General features: G+C 42.4%; 1 protein-coding gene across 1 annotated transcript; it reads left to right on the plus strand.

The window, feature by feature from the left end:
* The first annotated feature begins 758 nt into the window (after positions 1 to 758).
* LOC133411002 (probable ribonuclease ZC3H12C) lies at positions 759 to 15,833 on the plus strand. Its single transcript, XM_061692775.1, has 6 exons — positions 759 to 845; positions 7,829 to 8,517; positions 8,954 to 9,093; positions 10,650 to 10,884; positions 10,987 to 11,093; positions 11,238 to 15,833. The coding sequence occupies exons 2-6, from the start codon at positions 7,889 to 7,891 to the stop codon at positions 12,548 to 12,550; spliced, it is 2,424 nt and encodes an 807-aa protein (XP_061548759.1). The 5' UTR covers positions 759 to 845; positions 7,829 to 7,888; the 3' UTR covers positions 12,551 to 15,833.
* Positions 15,834 to 17,787: the final 1,954 nt, after the last annotated feature.

Genomic DNA, 17,787 nt, shown 5'->3' on the forward strand with positions numbered 1-17,787 from the left:
TTGGATGATGAACACTTGTACTTGACCTCTTTTTACATTTCAACGACCCCTAAGAATGTTAAAAAGCACAAAAATGTGTGATGCGCCACCTTTTTTAACATGACATCTTTCTTTATTATCCACCGATTAACTTTGTTTTTACACATTTATAACAGCTAAGAAGGTTTGACTGACTTAAAATGTCAAATGTACACTTTCAGCATGGCCACAGCTTGACCCAGGAACAGATGATTCCGATTTCCCGTTGGGAAATTGCGTGTTTGTAGACGGCGTACAGCTTTTATAGCAGTGTCGATCTACTGTCCCCTCCAATTAACTCAACACGCAGCCATTAATGGTTAAGCTGCTGGCAACAAAGGTGAGTCCACCCCTAAGTGAAACTAGAGACTACTTTTAATTCAAAACATTTTTTAAAAATAATCTGGTGATTGAATATGTGTGTGAAATTGTGTGAGCGTGTGTGTGTGCAGCTGCCTACTGAAGACCCTCCTTTGTGCATACGTGCACCCCCCTTCCTCCGACCTTTATTGTGTGTGCGTGTCGAGGGGGGAGGAGACAGAAAGGGGTGGGGTGAGTGTTGGTGGAAGTGTTCCACAACGTAGACGGGACCCATCTCACTCGAAGGTGGGCCGCCGCAAAGGAAGGAAGTTCCCAATCGCTCCCCACGTTGTTGTTTTTATGGAGACATTGTGATTTTTTTTGAGGGGGGGGGGTGGGCGGGGGGGTGGGGGGGTGGGGGGTGACATTGTGCATCTGCATCTCTGCTGGCTACAAGACGCACTTGTGGGAAATTCCACTCCAAAAAGAAGAAAAACAACACAGGTTTCAGGAGATTCTTCTCTGAGGTAAGTCAGTACTAACTGGTAAAATCTCTTCTTTGTAAATATATGTATATGACAGTGAGTTTGCAAGTCAAACAACTACCCTATAATCTGTACTAGGAATGTCGTTTCTGAAGAACCAACTCGCTCAACGTTTTTCAACTCAACTCAAATGGTGAGTTTTAAAAAGGATTTGAGACGTCGGTTGATCGACAGACCACATGTGGTAAAGGCCCTGTAACATTTACAATCTCTTGCATTCCTTTAGCCATTTCACCCCTACAATTAATCCAAAAAAGAAATCAAATTAATCAGAACTAATCAAATACTTTTTTGAATCGATAAATTATATAAAACCGCCCCACAAATATCATTTGAAAAAAAATACTTTAAAAGTTGCTTAGAAATGAATGCCACAACAGAAGCGCATCAAATAAAATATCTTATTTGACATTTATTATTATTTATTTATTGTTTTTCAGTATCCTATAATTATTTTTTCCTAATCTATGAATAGTTTTGAGGATTATATCTTAAAAAACAAACATTCACCATCTAAAAAATGTTTAATATTACAGTCACGAAACAATCAAAATTTATTTTACTATAGAAATCGGGCATGTACATATATACGTAGAGGTAAGCACTGAAATAAATAAACTTTTCCACCATATTCCAAATTATCGAGATGTATCTGTAATAACACCAAGAATAGAGGTGTATAAAATTATTTTACATATATGATGCATACATTCAACTTCTGTTTACGCCATCTGAATGGTCTGACGCCCAAAAATCACAAACTAAAAGAACACAAATAAATAAAAATAAAATGTAAAAAAAAAAAAAAAAAAAGGAAACTATTTTGCATATTCAACTTTTTTAAGATGGCCTACAACTGGTTTGCCCTTCCAAAAATCACTTAATTAAATGAAAATTTAAAAAATGGATGGCACAGCAGAACTGTATAAATAAAAAAGGTGGGGGGGGGGGGGGCAATCACTTAATTTTATTTATGCTTATTAGGTATTATTTAGGAACAGCCCTCAGCACAACGAGTAACTAAATGTAACGAACTTTGTCGCGTCATTACATAAGGTGGTCAAAATATTAGGAACTGCCCTCAGTATGGCATTACCGACTCCTGTGTGTGTGTTGGGGGGGGGGGCTTTTGTGAACCAGATGTAACGATCTGAGTGTGTGTGTGCATGTGTGTGCACGTCAGAGGTGAAAGCGAGTGCACGTGCGCACACACTGGTGACATGTATATCTGGGGTGCACCACCAGTTGCAAGATGCTTTCAGAGAGTGTCCTCAGCAGGCATCTGGTGCCCCCTCCCCCACTCCGCACCGCCCAAGGGGGACTATCATACCCCACCGGACCCCCCCCTTCCAGCCGGTCCCTGGCAGCCGCCCAGCAGGCCCCGAGTGCCGTGTGGAGGCTTTTCCAGGCCTCAGGGGAGGAGGGGGGGGCATAGAGGGGCACCCCCCCACCTCCCCTCCAGGGAGGTCAGTGGCTGAGGAGGCATCTGCTCGCTGTGGAGGCATGAGGTGCAGACCCGCCCTGCGCAAGCCCCCCCCGGGCTAGATATTACTCAGCAGCTGAGTTATTTCATGAGTTTGCTGCGTGGCTCCTTAAAGTTTGTAGTAGCACCTTAAGAAATACTCAAGTACTACCATCATTACAATACTGTCGCGTAGTAGTCTCATGTGTTCATCAAAAATAAGTATATTTGATATTTTTGGGAGCCACGTTAGCATGATGCTGTTTGAACATTTAACACTGCGCTTAAATATAGGAAAATAAAATGCTGTACAATTATTTACTATAGTTGATTTTCGTCATCCATCCATTTTCTGTGCCACTTATCCTCACTAGGGTCGCGGGCGTGCTGGCGCCTATCCCAGCTATCTTTGGGCGAGAGGCGGGTACACCCTGAACTGGTCGCCAGCCGATCGCAGGGCACATATAAACAAACAACCATTCCTGCTCCCATTCACACCTACGGGCAATTTAGTCTTCTATTATCCTTGTTTTTGGGATGTGGGAGGAAACCGGAGTACCGGGAGAAAACCCACGCAGGCAAACTCCTCACAGGCCAAGCCGGATTTGAACCCGGTCCTCGGAACTGTGAGGCAGATGTGCTGAGCAGTCGTACACCGTGCCGCCCTCATTTCAGTTATATCCATCTGGATGGATACTTAATGCTCATTGAAAACATGTCCCACCTCCCCAAAACATGCATGGGAGGTTGACTGAAGACTCTAAATTGCCCGTAGGTGTGAATGTGAGTGCGAATGGTTGTTTGTTTATATGTGCCCTACGATTGGCTGGCGACCAGTTCAGGGTGTAGCCCGCCTCCTGCCCAGAGTCAGCTGGGCTCGGCTCCAGCCCAACAGGATGAGGGGAAGCAGTTCAGAGAATGGATGGATCGATATTTGGAATTGTTCATTTTAGTCATATTTTATGTTTTTGAAATAGAGAGCTACTTCTTGGGTACCGAGTAAAGCAAAGGGATACAAGCGTCTCAAATAACCTTTAATAATAGTTTATTATTATGTGATATTATTAATCATTATTGATATTAAATTATGTAAGGTACTGATCATCTTAAATGATTTCTCACAATAATTAGGAAATTAATAAATATCAATATTCAACACTTTATTCCCATAACTCTCTGCCAGTGTTTACATTTTTAAATGATTAAAAAACAAATAATATATTTCTTTTCTATTTCTATTATTTTTATATTTTTATTTCTATTATTATTTTTAGAAGAGGCCTGCAGGCTACAAATGTAGTTCCTAAAAGTTTAATACACATGAACCGTACACGACTGGATTATAGGAACGTGTAAGCCACTGTACCATCTATCTATCTATCTATCTATCTATCTATCTATCTATCTATCTATCTATCTATCTATCTATCTATCTATCTATCTATCTATCTATCTATCTATCTATCTATCTATCTAATCTCTTTGTTTTGATCTACTTAAATTGTTATCAAGAATGTACTTAAGTTAAATTCATGACGAACCGTGTGTGTGTGTGTCTGTGTGCGCGTGTGTGTGAGAGAGAGAGAGAGAGAGAGAGAGAGAGAGAGAGAGCGACAGTGGGGGAGGACATAGGGGGAGGTTTAAAAAAATCTCCGTCTGTGCAGAGCACCCAGAACAATACTTTGTGTCACAGAAGGACAGATTGGCTGGCAGCTGCTTTGCTCAAAAGGAGCAAGCCAGACACACTTATAACCCCCTGCTACACAAACACACACCCACACACAAATATATTCTTTATCCCCTGAAAAAAATGACCATAATTACCGCAATTTACTGAGCTTAGTTGTGACCGTCAAGAGGTGGCCAACGTGGCACAACAGAAGGAGCAGCACAATGCCCAATGAATTGAAGCAAAACATTTTGCAAAAACGGTTTCATTCTTGACATTCTATGTAATTATGTCATTTATGTATGTTTTTATACATCACAATAACATAGAGTGCTATTTTTCTTACTAAATGCAACAAGACCGACAACATCCCTGATCTAAACCCAACCAGGCAAGGAAAAACTCCAAAGAAAAGAAGAAACCTTAAGAAGGGACCACAGGTGGAGGGATCCCCCCCCCCCTGCAATGGATGTCGAGTGGGCAACATTTACAGTATCACATCGTATGGTGCTGTACAACGTTAGCCGAAACAGCACGAAAGTCCACTCCGAGAGATTAGATGAAGCGCTGCAGAACCGGTCGGTCGGTGCAGAATCCATACAGCAACGGCCTCAGATTCGATCATTGCCGCCTCGGAGGGGGGGGAAGGAGAGAGGAGAATCGGCAGTCAAACAGGCGTACGTGTAGTTTAACTCAATGCCAAAGTGTAAAATTAAGTCTGAAGTCGAGATTTCAACATTTCTCACTGAGGTCCCCCCGGGTCGAGCGTTTCAGAGTACTGGAGCCCAGCTTCCTTTTGGCTCTCGCAGTCACCAAAAGAACATACTGATACAATAAAGTGTATACATGGGTACTGTACGACAGAGGATATTGATTACCACAACTGTGACTTAAATGTAAACTCGTCTTCACAAGTGCTATGAATATGAATAGTCTTCATCGCAACTAATACTTAAGTGTATACTCCTCTTTGTGACTACTAGATTATTCTCTTTTCTGCAAATACTGGCTATGAATATGCGTCATCCAAAAATGACCAATATCTATCATCTTCAACACAACTATTAGAATATTCTTTTTTTGCGAATATTACAAATATGAACTTAACACAATTACTACTTAAGTGTATACGTACTCTTCTTCCTAACCATTACTAGCTTAAATACTCTATAACACGTAACTAAAGTGCATACTGTTGATCACGAATGTGTACTTTCTACTCCTTACCTTACTACTGAAATAATACTTTAGTGTACACTCGTTGTAATTATTCTATGATTACTTTGGATCACAGTAGTTACTTAATTATATACTCTGCTTCACAACTATTGTGTACTCTTCGCAACTATGACCAACAAGAATACTCGTCATCGCAACTAATATTAAAGTGAATGCACTTCTTCAGAATTCATACTAGCGAGTATACTTACTAACTATAATGACGTATTTTAGTTGCACCTATTACTCTTTACCTTAACCTCTATGCAATTCCATATACTCTTTAAAACTATTACTAATATGAATACCTTCCATCAGAAAGTGTGTACTCTTCATCACCACTAACTATTGAAGACTGTACTCTTGATCGGAAGTAATAGTAAAATTGGTTAGTCTTGCAGCTACGATACCATTTTTGTTATGGTTGTTGATAAGGTGTAATGTGGGTTATTCCACACCACGCGCACCCACATAGATACACTATTTTGCCCAAAGTATTTGCTCACCTGCCTTGACTCGCATATGAACTTAAGTGACATCCCATTCCTAATCCATAGGGTTCAATATGAAACCCTTTGCAGCTATTATAGCTTCAACCCTTCTGGGAAGGCTGTCTACAAGGTTTAGGAGTGTGTTCATGGGAATTTGTGACCATTCTTCCAGAAGCGCATTTGCGATGTCGCACGCTGATGTTGGACGAGAAGGCCCGGCTCTCATTTGTCATTTGGCCGCTCGTTTCCATAACAATTCAGGGAGCAAGCGACGGGCACATCGACGCATCCGAAATGCGACTTGAGAGTCATGCAATCAAAGGGGTCTTTGGGATGTCTCCTAGTCCACGTTGTGCTTTTTAAAAGGAGGTCAACACAACACTCTCTGTTTGACCACTCCACTCTGTTCTTTATCTCGGAAATACGTAATCCTCGTGTCAGATTATTGTGGCTGCTTGGCATTGTCGTGGTGATTTAGGCCTCCAGGACCCCTTAAATCAGGGGAGGCTCCGATTTAAGGGATTCAGACATTTGTAAATGAAATGCATGTTCACGTTTTAACTGTATCACGTTATTTATTTATTTTGGGGTTTTTTTTTACACAGAAGCTCATTGAGTTACGTATTAATTAATTCCATAATCAAGCTTGAAATGAATTGAATCCCATTAATCCATTGCAGCCTCACTGAGGTAATTTGTTGAATTAAAGTTTTTCGCATGGACACAGTTCCACATCTTAAAATGTGTCACATGGGGAGGGGGATGAAAATGGTATGTAAATAAATGTAACTTTAAGGAATTGTTTTAAGTGTAGATTTCTAATCGGGTGAGAGAACAACACTGGGTGGCAAAGGAGAACAGCAGGCTTGAAAACAGTTTATACCACTTATTTGAGCACAACCGACTATACAAATAATTTGTAGTGAAGCTCAGTCCACAATGTCGACAAAAATAGTCTAATCGGTGCTAAAATGGGTAAAACAGAGTTAAGACCACTAAAGTATAAAAGGCAGTATTCAAACTCTTTTAAAGAGTGGCAATGGGTGGGAAATTAGTTTTCAAGTCACAATGAGGTTAACTCATTCACTGCCAGTTTTCCCAGTTAACATGGATATTTGACTTATAAAGCCGTCAATGGCAGTGAATGTGTTAAAATGGCTGTCTCACACATTCCGGCAAAGGCTAGCTGTGTCGCAATGTGGCCGAAGTTCTTTCACAGCCATGGACGACCACCGTGGGATGGGCCCTATAGCGACAGGGGACAAAAATACCAGTACATAGCACACACAAAGGTCACCAACGTCACAGTCCTCGACTCAGAGTGTCACAACTTCTTTTGGGGTTGTCGCGCCACAGGCAGCGCTCCTCACTCTGATGTTGCAGTTATGTTGCGTCATGACACCCTCCCGACTGGCCGACCAAGCGTCGCTCACCAAACCGTCTGCCCCATTCTCCACCTTCGCATACCTTTGCATTCTATGTCCCACCTTTGCACACCTGCTCCCCCTTCTGGTCATCCATCCATGTGTGTCTTTATCCTTTTGGTTTGCCTTTGTTGTCATGCGCCCTCAGCCTCGAATTGGCTGATTTAGTGTACTTTTACAGCGAGGTAATGTTGTGGACGTTGTATTAGTTTGCTGCTGCCATCTAGTGGCTGATTGTTTAAGCAATGTTTTGTTTGCGACACAAAGCAAAATAAAAAGTCTGACAAGCGACAACTCATAACTTAAAAACCTTATAAGTTGTGGAACTCGCAATGTAATTGCCTGTAGATGCCACAAGATGGTGCCAATGCATTTGTTTCTTTTTGACAAAGCTATGACCTGACTAAGCAAAGCTCCTCCCCTCAGGTCAACATAGGTGCTTGGCACCAAGATGCCATCACAGCAATATTTTTACACGAGACATGGCTTTTGGCTCAGCACACAAAAAAGTGACTAACAGAGGATAGGTTACACCAAAAATCCCCAAACAGGCAAATCACGAATGCTGTCCCGCGAATATGCAGGTCTTGTATTTGTTACTTCCCACCACTGGAGAAATAGCAGTATGATCCATGACACCGAGTTGCACCTGAATTAACTAATTGTCTCTTTTTTTTTTTTTTACCTTAATCTTAATCTAGTCTGCTCGCTTAATCTAGTCTGCTCGCCAACGGCCGGGTCTGGATGTGTGAGGCGGCTTCATGGGCCTGAGGGACCATGTGGGGGATGGGACAAGCCACATCCTCAGCCCGGGGCTGGTTCTGGACTACCTCCACGTGGACAGCTCGAGCGCCGGAAAGGACGCCGGGAAGGTGTCATCGACAGCGGTGTCGGCTTCCGGAGACTCTGGCCTCAGCGACAGCACCAACAGTTCGGATAGCAGCAGCGCTAGCGTCAGCAGCTTCTTCTCCGAGGAGAGTGGAGACAGCGAGGATGAGCGTCTCCACAACGCTTCCACCCAAGCGCAAAACCGGGACTCCCCCACCAGGCTGGACCTGGCGGACAACCCGCAGACGAACACCGACTGCCGCACCAAAGTGGACTTTGCTCTGAAGCTGGGCTACTCAGAAGAACTGGTGCAGCTGGTGCTGCAGAAATTGGGCCCGGCCGCGCTCATCAACGACATCCTGGGGGAACTGGTCAAACTGGGAACCAAGGCGGCCCCAGTGGAGCCACCAAGAGGTGCGAGGGGCTCTCAGTCTCCTTCATCTTCTTCCGCGTACTCCTCGTCTTCCTCCTCAGTGGGCGGGCTGCTGTGCTCGTCCCAAATCCTGGAGGACAAAGAAAACCTTCGGCCTGTGGTGGTGGATGGAAGTAACGTGGCCATGAGGTGAGGTCCCCAATTTACCACCAAGCTTTGTTCCATTTTACAACCCTTCCTTCTCCGTGGTCATTTTGACCAACACATTAATGGAATTTCAGCTGAAATTGAGCTAAAGAATACCACTGAACTGATGCGTAAGCAATTTTAAGAGCAAGCATTTCTGTACTTTTAATGCACGTGTAGTGTAGAGTTAATGCCAGATTCACTCGTATGGAGTATCTAGACCAGCCACGGCTGGTCCATAGCCTGTATTAAAGTGGGTGGGTTGCGTGAGGAGGGGCATTTGGCTTAGCTACTTTGACCTTTAATGGTTCAACATGAGACCATGGGGGAATCTGTAATTTGACTCAAACAATAGAGTTGAGTACTTTGTAAATCGTCATATCGTGTGGATGTAAAGGCTGGCAAATCGTTGTCACCCATGTCCCTTTTACGCCTTCAGTCACGGCAACAAGGAAGCGTTCTCCTGTCAAGGCATCCAGCTGGCTGTTGATTGGTTCTTGGAGCGAGGCCACAGTGACATCACGGTATTTGTCCCCGCCTGGAGGAAGGAGCAATCCCGTCCAGATGCTCTCATCACAGGTAACCACACACGGCAGAGTTTTAAACCCTACATGGTATTCGGGTCAAATGTCATCCCTTTTGACTTTTGACATTATAAAAATGGCCTAAATGTAATTCGTTCACTCTGGAATTTGATGACTTTTCCGAAAGTGATCCGAAATTCACTTTTTCTTTTGTACAAGTGCTACAAAGTTTGTAGCCCAGGCTGCCAACTTTCTGTCCACATTTGCACAGGAAGCTACCTGAGTTTATATTTCAGTGACTGAGGTTATGGCAGACAATTTATCGTAAATGTTTTCATACAAAAACAAGTGGGGTAAAACATCAAATGTACTTCCCCATTTCTCTGAAACCTTGATTAAGGATTAATCCTCCATGTATTAATGTCAGACAGGCTATTAATACGTAGCTCTGTTGTTCATAATTGATATAGACAATTACATAGATCGTTTCACACTTGAGACAATGTGAGTCCCGGGATGCACCTGTCTGGAAACAATGAGTCCCAGCCCTGGAACAATGAGTCCCTGCAATTTATCATCAGCGAATACAGATCCAGTAATCCCTCGCTATATCACGGTTCTTGAAATATTGCAGATTCGTATTACAGTTGTTCCTCTAGTTTTCATACTGTTTGTACAATATTTTAGTTTGATCTGATATAGATATATTAGAGCATAATAATGCAAGTACATCCTTTTTATCAACAATTAACTCAAAGAATATATTGAGCATTGGAATGTAGAACAATCAATAAAATATCTTAGATAAATATAAAATATAAATAAAACACACTCAGGCTCTGTTCATTAAAATTGCACAAATATTAAACATCGGGCACAGATTCACAGATTACACACATTCTAGCCTTAACAGGCAATATACAGTCCCGCCAATCAAGTTTCCAGTTGGTTGAGAAAAAGTGCAAAGTATAGCAACATTACAAAATAGCACAACAAGTCGATCAAAGCAACCGGTTTTGATTCACGATTTGTCCTACTTTTCAAAAGTCTGCAGCCTTTCTTGAATTGCTGCTTTGTCGACATGTTCAATGGCTGCATCTCTTACAATACTGACTACACTATATTGTACATAATGTGAGCATGCATGCACCATGTACGCGTTCACGTTTGTATTGTCGGGCAAAGGGTTCCATCATTTGCGGAGATTTATTTGTTCCCCCCTCCAAGACGGATGAGTGTCGAGGTGGACCATCACTCTTTTCTTTTTAGCAGGACCATTCAGAAATTAGGGCACTTAGGCGACCAAATTAATCGCACTCTAGAGCCCTGCCCTGTCACGCCCGAGTCCCAGCACCACGCCAGAATACTTTAATCCATAGCATTGCGTCCTGGGACGCAGATTGATTTTCCTTTATGCGTCCCTGCTCATTTTTGTGCATCTCAGATCAACCGAGAGCCCTGCAATTATTACATGGATATTTTTGGCCCTGGTCAAACTTGATCCGGAACCTATTATATGTGCGTGGAAAATGAACCGTATGTACTGTAAGTCTTAATAAACCTCCCTCAAACTTCTCCTCAAATTGACAAATCAAACTTTTTTGTCTTCAGACCAGGACATCCTGCGGCAGCTGGAGAAGGACAAGATCCTGGTTTTCACGCCGTCCCGCCGCGTGCAGGGACGGCGCGTGGTCTGTTACGACGACCGCTTCATTGTCAAACTGGCTTACGAGTCGAACGGCATAATTGTCTCCAATGACAACTACCGCGACCTGGCCAATGAGAAGCCAGAGTGGAAGAAGTTCATTGACGAGCGCCTTCTGATGTACTCCTTCGTCAATGACAAGTAAATCCTTTTTTGTGCCCTTCTAACTCCCTAAAGTGTGTGTGTGTGTGGCGGGGGGGGGGGCCTGATTATTTTGAATCATCTTCCATCTACTGTCATTAGATTCATGCCACCAGACGACCCGCTCGGACGCCACGGACCTAGTTTGGAGAACTTCCTAAGGAAGCGACCAGTCATTCCGGAACACAAGAAGCAGCCGTGTCCCTATGGTAAAAACATTTTGGCTTTAGGTGATTTGAGGCGGCGCTAATGTGTGATACCTCTTGAACTCCAGAAACCCATTTATTGTGTATTGACTCACTTTTCCTTAACAGTCCTTTTAATTAGCACCTTTTGCTTCTGTTCTTTCTTAGGTAAAAAGTGTACGTACGGCCACAAGTGCAAGTTCTACCACCCAGAACGAGGCAGTCAGCCTCTGCGTTCCGTAGCCGATGAGCTCCGGGCCAGGGCCAAAATATCATCTGCGGCATCCAAATGCCGGTTGGAAGACACCCTGACGGCCAGGAACCAAACGCCGTCTGAGTCCGGCCGGGCAACCCCAAAAAAAGCATCAAGGTCCCTCACTGAGCTCCTGGCAGACCATCTCAGAGTTCAATCCAAAGTAGAAGAACGCAGGGGAAGCGGTAGAAGCACTCTCGGGCATCCTGTGCCTGGGAGGTTGCCTTTCTCAGGAAACCCAGATGGACGGGATTATGCACGAACCTCAGGACCAAGACCAAGGGATTATCGATCTGAGTCTCCAGTGTTGGGCTACAACTCTCCGGTGAAGACCTCGCCTATCCTGAGTATTTCCACTCCGGAGAGTCCCGAGCACTTCTACCCTGTGGGTCTCCGAGCCAGGTATCTACCCTTTGACTGCAGCAGCGAAGGCAGCTCAGAGTCCTTCTCCCCGGATCTGGTTTTGAACGACAGGCCCCCGTGCCACCACCACCTGCGCCACCATCATCCTTGCCCCTGCTCCAACCAGTACAGAAGACCCATAAAGCGGAGTCCACCTGGTCTGAGCCAGGACGCTTCACCTGGAATTAGACAACTGGATTTAGATGTGGAACAAAGTCCTTTCCAGTCCATTTCCACTCACGGTCGGCTGACTCATCTGCCACTTCTCAGAAGAAACCCAGGAGAATGTCTGGGTCCTGGACTTCATCCACCACAAACATCCATGTTTTCTCAGTGCTCCCTCCTGGCCAGTTCCATTTGGCGAGAGGACCGACACCAGGACTCCAGAGGGTACTATCAAGGGTCACTGTTTCCTACCAGGGGGAACCAATCTGAGTTTCAACAAATGCAGACGAACTGGGACCAGCACAATCAACAGCCACCCAAACCTTGTTACGATCTCTTCCAGCTCCAGGATCTTCCAGAGGCTTCTGAGAAAGTCTGGTCCTCTCCACAGATGAGCAGACATTCGTCACAGCGTGGCCTCGCACCCTCACCACAGATGTCTTTTTCGTCCCCCCTGCGAATGAAAACACAGTCCCTGCACCGTGGGGAGCCCTCCTCGGTGGCTCAATACCAGGACCTGCGGGAGAGGCTGTTCCTGAACCTCTGCGGAATTTTCCCGGCTGATTTGGTGAGGATGGCGATGAGCCGGAACCCGAGCGTGATGGACGCGCAAGAACTGGCTGCCGCCATATTGATGGGAAAATCTCATGGTGGCTCCTGAACAACTTTTGAACCCCAAACCCCCGAATCCAAAAGACTCCCAAGGTTCAGGTAGAAGGTTTTCATACTTGGTCAAAGTCATTAATCAGCAGTTTTTGGAAACATTTTTTAGTTACGGAGAAAAAAAATTTCCGTGGCCAAATTCCTAAAGCTCTGACAAAGTTTCCCAGTTCTGGGGCATAGTTTCTCGTTCCATGGCAAAGTGAAAACACCTGCCATATAAGTGCTATTTCTAGTAGTACATATAAATACATAAATATGCTATACTAGCACTTAAGAACCTTTTGGGATTTTGTAACATTGTAAAGTGAAGCCGTTTCCATTTTTGCTAATACGGTTTGTGAGTCCAGGCTTTCAAGGGTAACGGTGCATTTTTAAGTAATTTATTCCTTATATTTTAAGTTATTTATATTATCGCTATTATTATTATGATTTGGGCACTTTTGTTTCTTGCTTTTATTTTTTGGGCAATCATATCAGGGTATTACGAAAGATAACACAGCCTACCTCTGAGTATTCGTGTTTGTGTCAGGTTATTTTTCGTCGGTGTAGATTTCCCCCCGAAAAAGGGAGGTAAACTCAGAGAGCAACTGCGAAAAATCGAAAAAACATCCCCTCAAAACTCCCTCTACTGATTCCGCTAAAGTCATTCATTGTTCAGAATTATTCTGTGTTTTGGACCTAAAGCTTTGTTTATTTTTGAACCATTATATGGTTTTAAGAGGTCCTTGAATGAGGTCCCTGAAGCCATATTTCTAGCCTAAAAGCTTCAGGAACTATTTAGTTACATAGTTCTTGGTACTTGTTAGTTCCTGAAGCTAAACCGTTCCAATCAGGTTCCTGGACCTCTCCAAAGTACTCAAGGGTATTTGTTTGGCAACTAAATATAGAACACAGTTCCTGCAGTCCAAACGCAGAAATGGTACTACTAAAGTTCCAGTTCCGGAGCAATGTTTTCAGTTCCTAGTTCCGGTGTGTAAATTGTTTCATTCCGGGACAAAAGTGTGGAGTTCCGGAGCAAGGTTTTTCCAGTTCGTGAGCAAAGTTTGAAGTTCTGAAGCAAAATTTATACTTCAGGGGTAAAGTTTCTGGTTCTGGAGCACAGTATCACCTTTCCGAGGAGAGTTCCTAGTTCCCATGCAAAGTTCCTGCAGAGGAAATGCTAATTAGTTGCTGAATTGAACGTTTATTTATTATCATTTTAAAACTTGAAATCATTCCTTAATATACAGACACGACTGCCACTTTTTGACAAAAGAAATGTCTTTACAACAAATAGAACATTTTATCATCTGCTTTCCATTCGATCAAAGTTCATTTTCATCATTTGCGAGCCAGAGGAATATTTGTCATTTCCCGGCATTACATTTTCAAGTCAGATTTACGACTAACTTACGCTTTTCTTAAACAAACGTTGTATTAATCTGACAGTATTAAAAAAATTTAAAAAAAATTGCTCCAGTAAACATGGATCAATTGGTGCCTGGTTGGCATATGTTCCTGCATCTTCTTTGTTGATACAAATTGTATCAAAATGACGATATATACGTTTTTATATGAGAATATAAGAAACATCTTGTGAATTTGTGACAAACTTTGTCACATCTGTTTTTCTATTTCCTGTGACCATTCCCGATAAATTATTTGTCGATGATGATGATGTTGAGTTTTAGGATGTCATTTTTTAATGTCGGGCTCAGGTGGGTGACTTTTACATACGGAGAAGTAAAAGGTGTTGTCAAGTAACTTGTGTTAGTAAGAAAAGCACGTAACAACTTTTAAAAGATCTAAATTCCACCATACAATGAGAATCAGATAAATCATCAAAGACAATACGACTTCATTTTGTCAGTAGAAACCATCAAAACAAAAAAATGCTGTGTTGTAATTTGTAAAAAATAAAAAAATAAATCAAAGATGAACTAAAGTCATGGAATTAAGTAACAAAGACAAAAAATGATGTTGTTTTATGATTAGGAAATATCAACAATGACATTTGCTATGTCATCAAAGACATAATGATGTCAATGTAAAACAATTGGGAAATATAGACAAAAAAATAGCGTCATGTAACTGGGGAAGATAAAATATACGTTGTTCAGCAGCATCAAAGACAAAATGATGCCATGTTGTCGGTAGGATTATTGTTATCATTAATTGGGAACATTAAAAACAATATTGTGACATGTTATTCAGATGTCATCAAAAACAAATGTCATGATTTCAGGAAAATTAAAGACTAAATTATGTCCTGTTATCATTAAGAATAATCAAAAACAATGTCATGATGTCATTAGGAGACAAAAAATAAAATGTTGTTTTGTGTTTAACAAAAATCAAAGACAATGTGATTTCGTGTTGTATTTAGGAAATATCAAAGGCAAAAATTGTGTTGTAATTGCGAAACACGGCGGTACGGTGAGACTGGTTAGCACATCTGCCTCACAGTTCTGAGGACTGGGGTTCAAATCCCGGCCCCGCCTGTGTGGAGTTTGCATGTTCTCCTTGTGCCTGCGTGGGCACTCCGGTTTCCTCCCACATCCCAAAAACATGCGTGGTAGGTTGTTTGAAAACTCTATAAATTGTCAGTACGTGTGAATGTGAGTACGGATGGTTGTTTGTGTATATGGGCTCTGTGATTGGCTGGCGACCAGTTCAGGGTGTACCCCGCCTCTCGCCCGAAGATAGCTGGGATAGGATCTGGCACGCCCGCGACCAGAGTGAGGAGAAGCGGAAGGGAAGATGAATGAATGAATGAATGAATTGCGAAACACCAAAACAATATTATGTCTTGTTGTCATTATGACAAAACGTTGTCATGTTGTAATTAAGAAACAGCAAATTTTCATTATGGAATTAATAGGAAACACCCAAGACCAGATGATGTCATGTTAAAATTAGGAATATAAAAAAGACAAAGCATGGATGGATGATGTCCCATCGTAATTGTGCTTCGATACACAAAATGCGGCTTTCATCCGCATAAACTGTTTTTTTGTTTGTTTTTGTTTTTGCTGATTTGTTGTTTACGTTCAGGATTGAAACATCAAAGACAAAAATGATATGTGGTAATTAGGTATTGGCATCATAATGTACATCAAAGACAAAATGAATTTAATGCTTTCCTTTAAACCAAAATAATTGCAGCCATCCCTTCCTGAATGCTTCAAAATGTTTTTTTGTTTGCTGATTTGTTGTTTACGTTCAGGATTAGCCGGAAAACATCAAAGACAAAAATGATATGTGGTAATTAGGGATTGGCATCATAGTGTACATCGAAGACAAAATGGATTTTAATGTTTTCATTGAAACCAAAATAATTGCAACCATCCCTTCCTGAATGCTTTAAAATGTTTTTTTGTTTGTACTGTGGGCATCGGGGGAGCTAAAGAAGCTTTACGTACCCCAAAGCACAAAAATTAAACTTTTCTTCCCGGTGCAAATTGACTGTTTGTGTTTGTCATGTTGAAAATGAGCAATAATTAAAAAAAAAAATAAAAAATTTTGGTCTGGCCCAGTTACAACTGTAGGTGAGAGTGGGGTAAGATGAGTTTGTGGGTAAGTTCACCCACCCCTTGTTGCTAAGCAACAGGGCGAGCAGTCCATTGCATGGCATCTGTGAAGGTATGAGTCACATGGCAGAAGTGATTTGATGTTTTTCACGCACCATAAAAGTGCACCATTTTAGCTGTAGGGATTAATACATTTAAAGTGGAAACCCTGGGGTAAATTGAGTATTATAGCCAGGGGTGGCTCAACTTACCCCATCAAATGTATTCATTTGGCTGTATAGCAATTTAATAGATAGCGTAATTTAAAAAAAAATAAAAAAATGTGAAGACACGTATAGTGACTGCAACATCTAAGAATTTGTTGGAGGCGTGTCGCAAAGAGATAGAAAGGCAAGAGAAGGAGAGAAAGGTGAGAGGCCTAAAATAATAATAATAATAATAATTGCTCCAATAGTGACACCGTGGTTCTATTGGAGACAGACCATGAGCGCTCCGATTCCTCAATTGATGAGGGAAATACTGAGGTCACAGTGGGTGACTTTGTAGTAATGAAGTTTAACTAGAAGTTACAACTACATGAGTCAGTAGCAGAAGGTGGATGGTGACAACCTAGAGGCCAACGTTTTGAGAAAAGCCCAAGCTGGAAGATATCGTCAGTTCGATGAGCAACTTACCCTGTGCATGTTGAAAATTCTGCCACAAGACAACTCTTTTGAACAGGCTATAGCACTAAAACTGTTATACTCACACTCAATCCGCCTGTTTGCAGAGGAGCGTAACATCCTCAAATATACAGTGGGTACGGAAAGTATTCAAACCCCCTTCAATTTTTCACTTTGTTAACGAGTTGCTAAAATCTGAAGTTCATTTTTTTCTCATTAATGTACACACAGCACTTGTTAAATTTTTGGCAGATTTATTAAAAAAGAAAAACTGAAATATTACACAGCCATAAGTATTCAGACCCTTTGCACAGTATTTAGTAGAAGCCCCCTTTTGAGCCCATACAGCCATGAGTCTTTGGGAATGATGCAACAAGTTTTGCACACCTGGATTTGGGCATCCTCTGCCATTCCTCCTTGCAGATCCTCTCCAATTCTGTCAGGTTGGATGGTGAACGTTGGTGAACAGCCATTTTCAGGTCTCTCCAGAGATGCTCAATTGGGTTTAAGTCAGGGCTCTAGCTGGGCCATTCAAGAACAGTCACAGAGTTGTTCTGAAGTCACTCCTTTGTTATTTTAGCTCTGTGCTTAGAGTCATTGTCTTGTTGGAAGGTGAACCTTTGACCCAGTCTGTGGTCATGAGCACTCTGGAGAAGGTTTTCGTAGAGGATATCCCTGGTACTTGGCCGCATTCATCTTTCCTTCAATGGCAACCAGTCGTCCTATCCCTGCAGCTGAAAAACACCCCCAGAGCACGACGCTGCCACCACCATGCTTCACTGTTGGGACTGTATTGGACAGGTGATGAGCAGTGCCTGGTTTTCTCCACACATGCCACTTAGAATTAAGACCAACAATTTCTGTCTTGGTCTCATCAGACCAGAGAATCTTATTTCTCACCATCTTGGAGTCCTTCAGGTATTTTTTTTTTTTAGCAAACTCCATGCGGGCTTTCATGTGTCTTGCACTGAGGAGAGAGAGGCTTCCGTCAGGCCACTCTGCCATAAAGTCCTGACTGGTGGAGGGCTGCAGTGATGGTTGACTTTCTAGAACATTCTCCCATC

This window comes from Phycodurus eques, chromosome 12 (genome assembly GCF_024500275.1).
Source record: "Phycodurus eques isolate BA_2022a chromosome 12, UOR_Pequ_1.1, whole genome shotgun sequence".
Taxonomy (NCBI): Eukaryota; Metazoa; Chordata; class Actinopteri; order Syngnathiformes; family Syngnathidae; genus Phycodurus; species Phycodurus eques.

What these genes read in the sequence shown, in the direction of transcription:
- LOC133411002 (XM_061692775.1), top strand. Translation starts at nt 7,889, where the DNA reads ATGGGCCTGAGGGACCATGTGGGGGATGGGACAAGCCACATCCTCAGC. An exon ending in GGAAGTAACGTGGCCATGAG is followed by an intron (nt 8,518 to 8,953) that starts GTGAGGTCCCCA and finishes TTACGCCTTCAG; the next exon opens with TCACGGCAACAAGGAAGCGT. An exon ending in TCCAGATGCTCTCATCACAG is followed by an intron (nt 9,094 to 10,649) that starts GTAACCACACAC and finishes TTTTGTCTTCAG; the next exon opens with ACCAGGACATCCTGCGGCAG.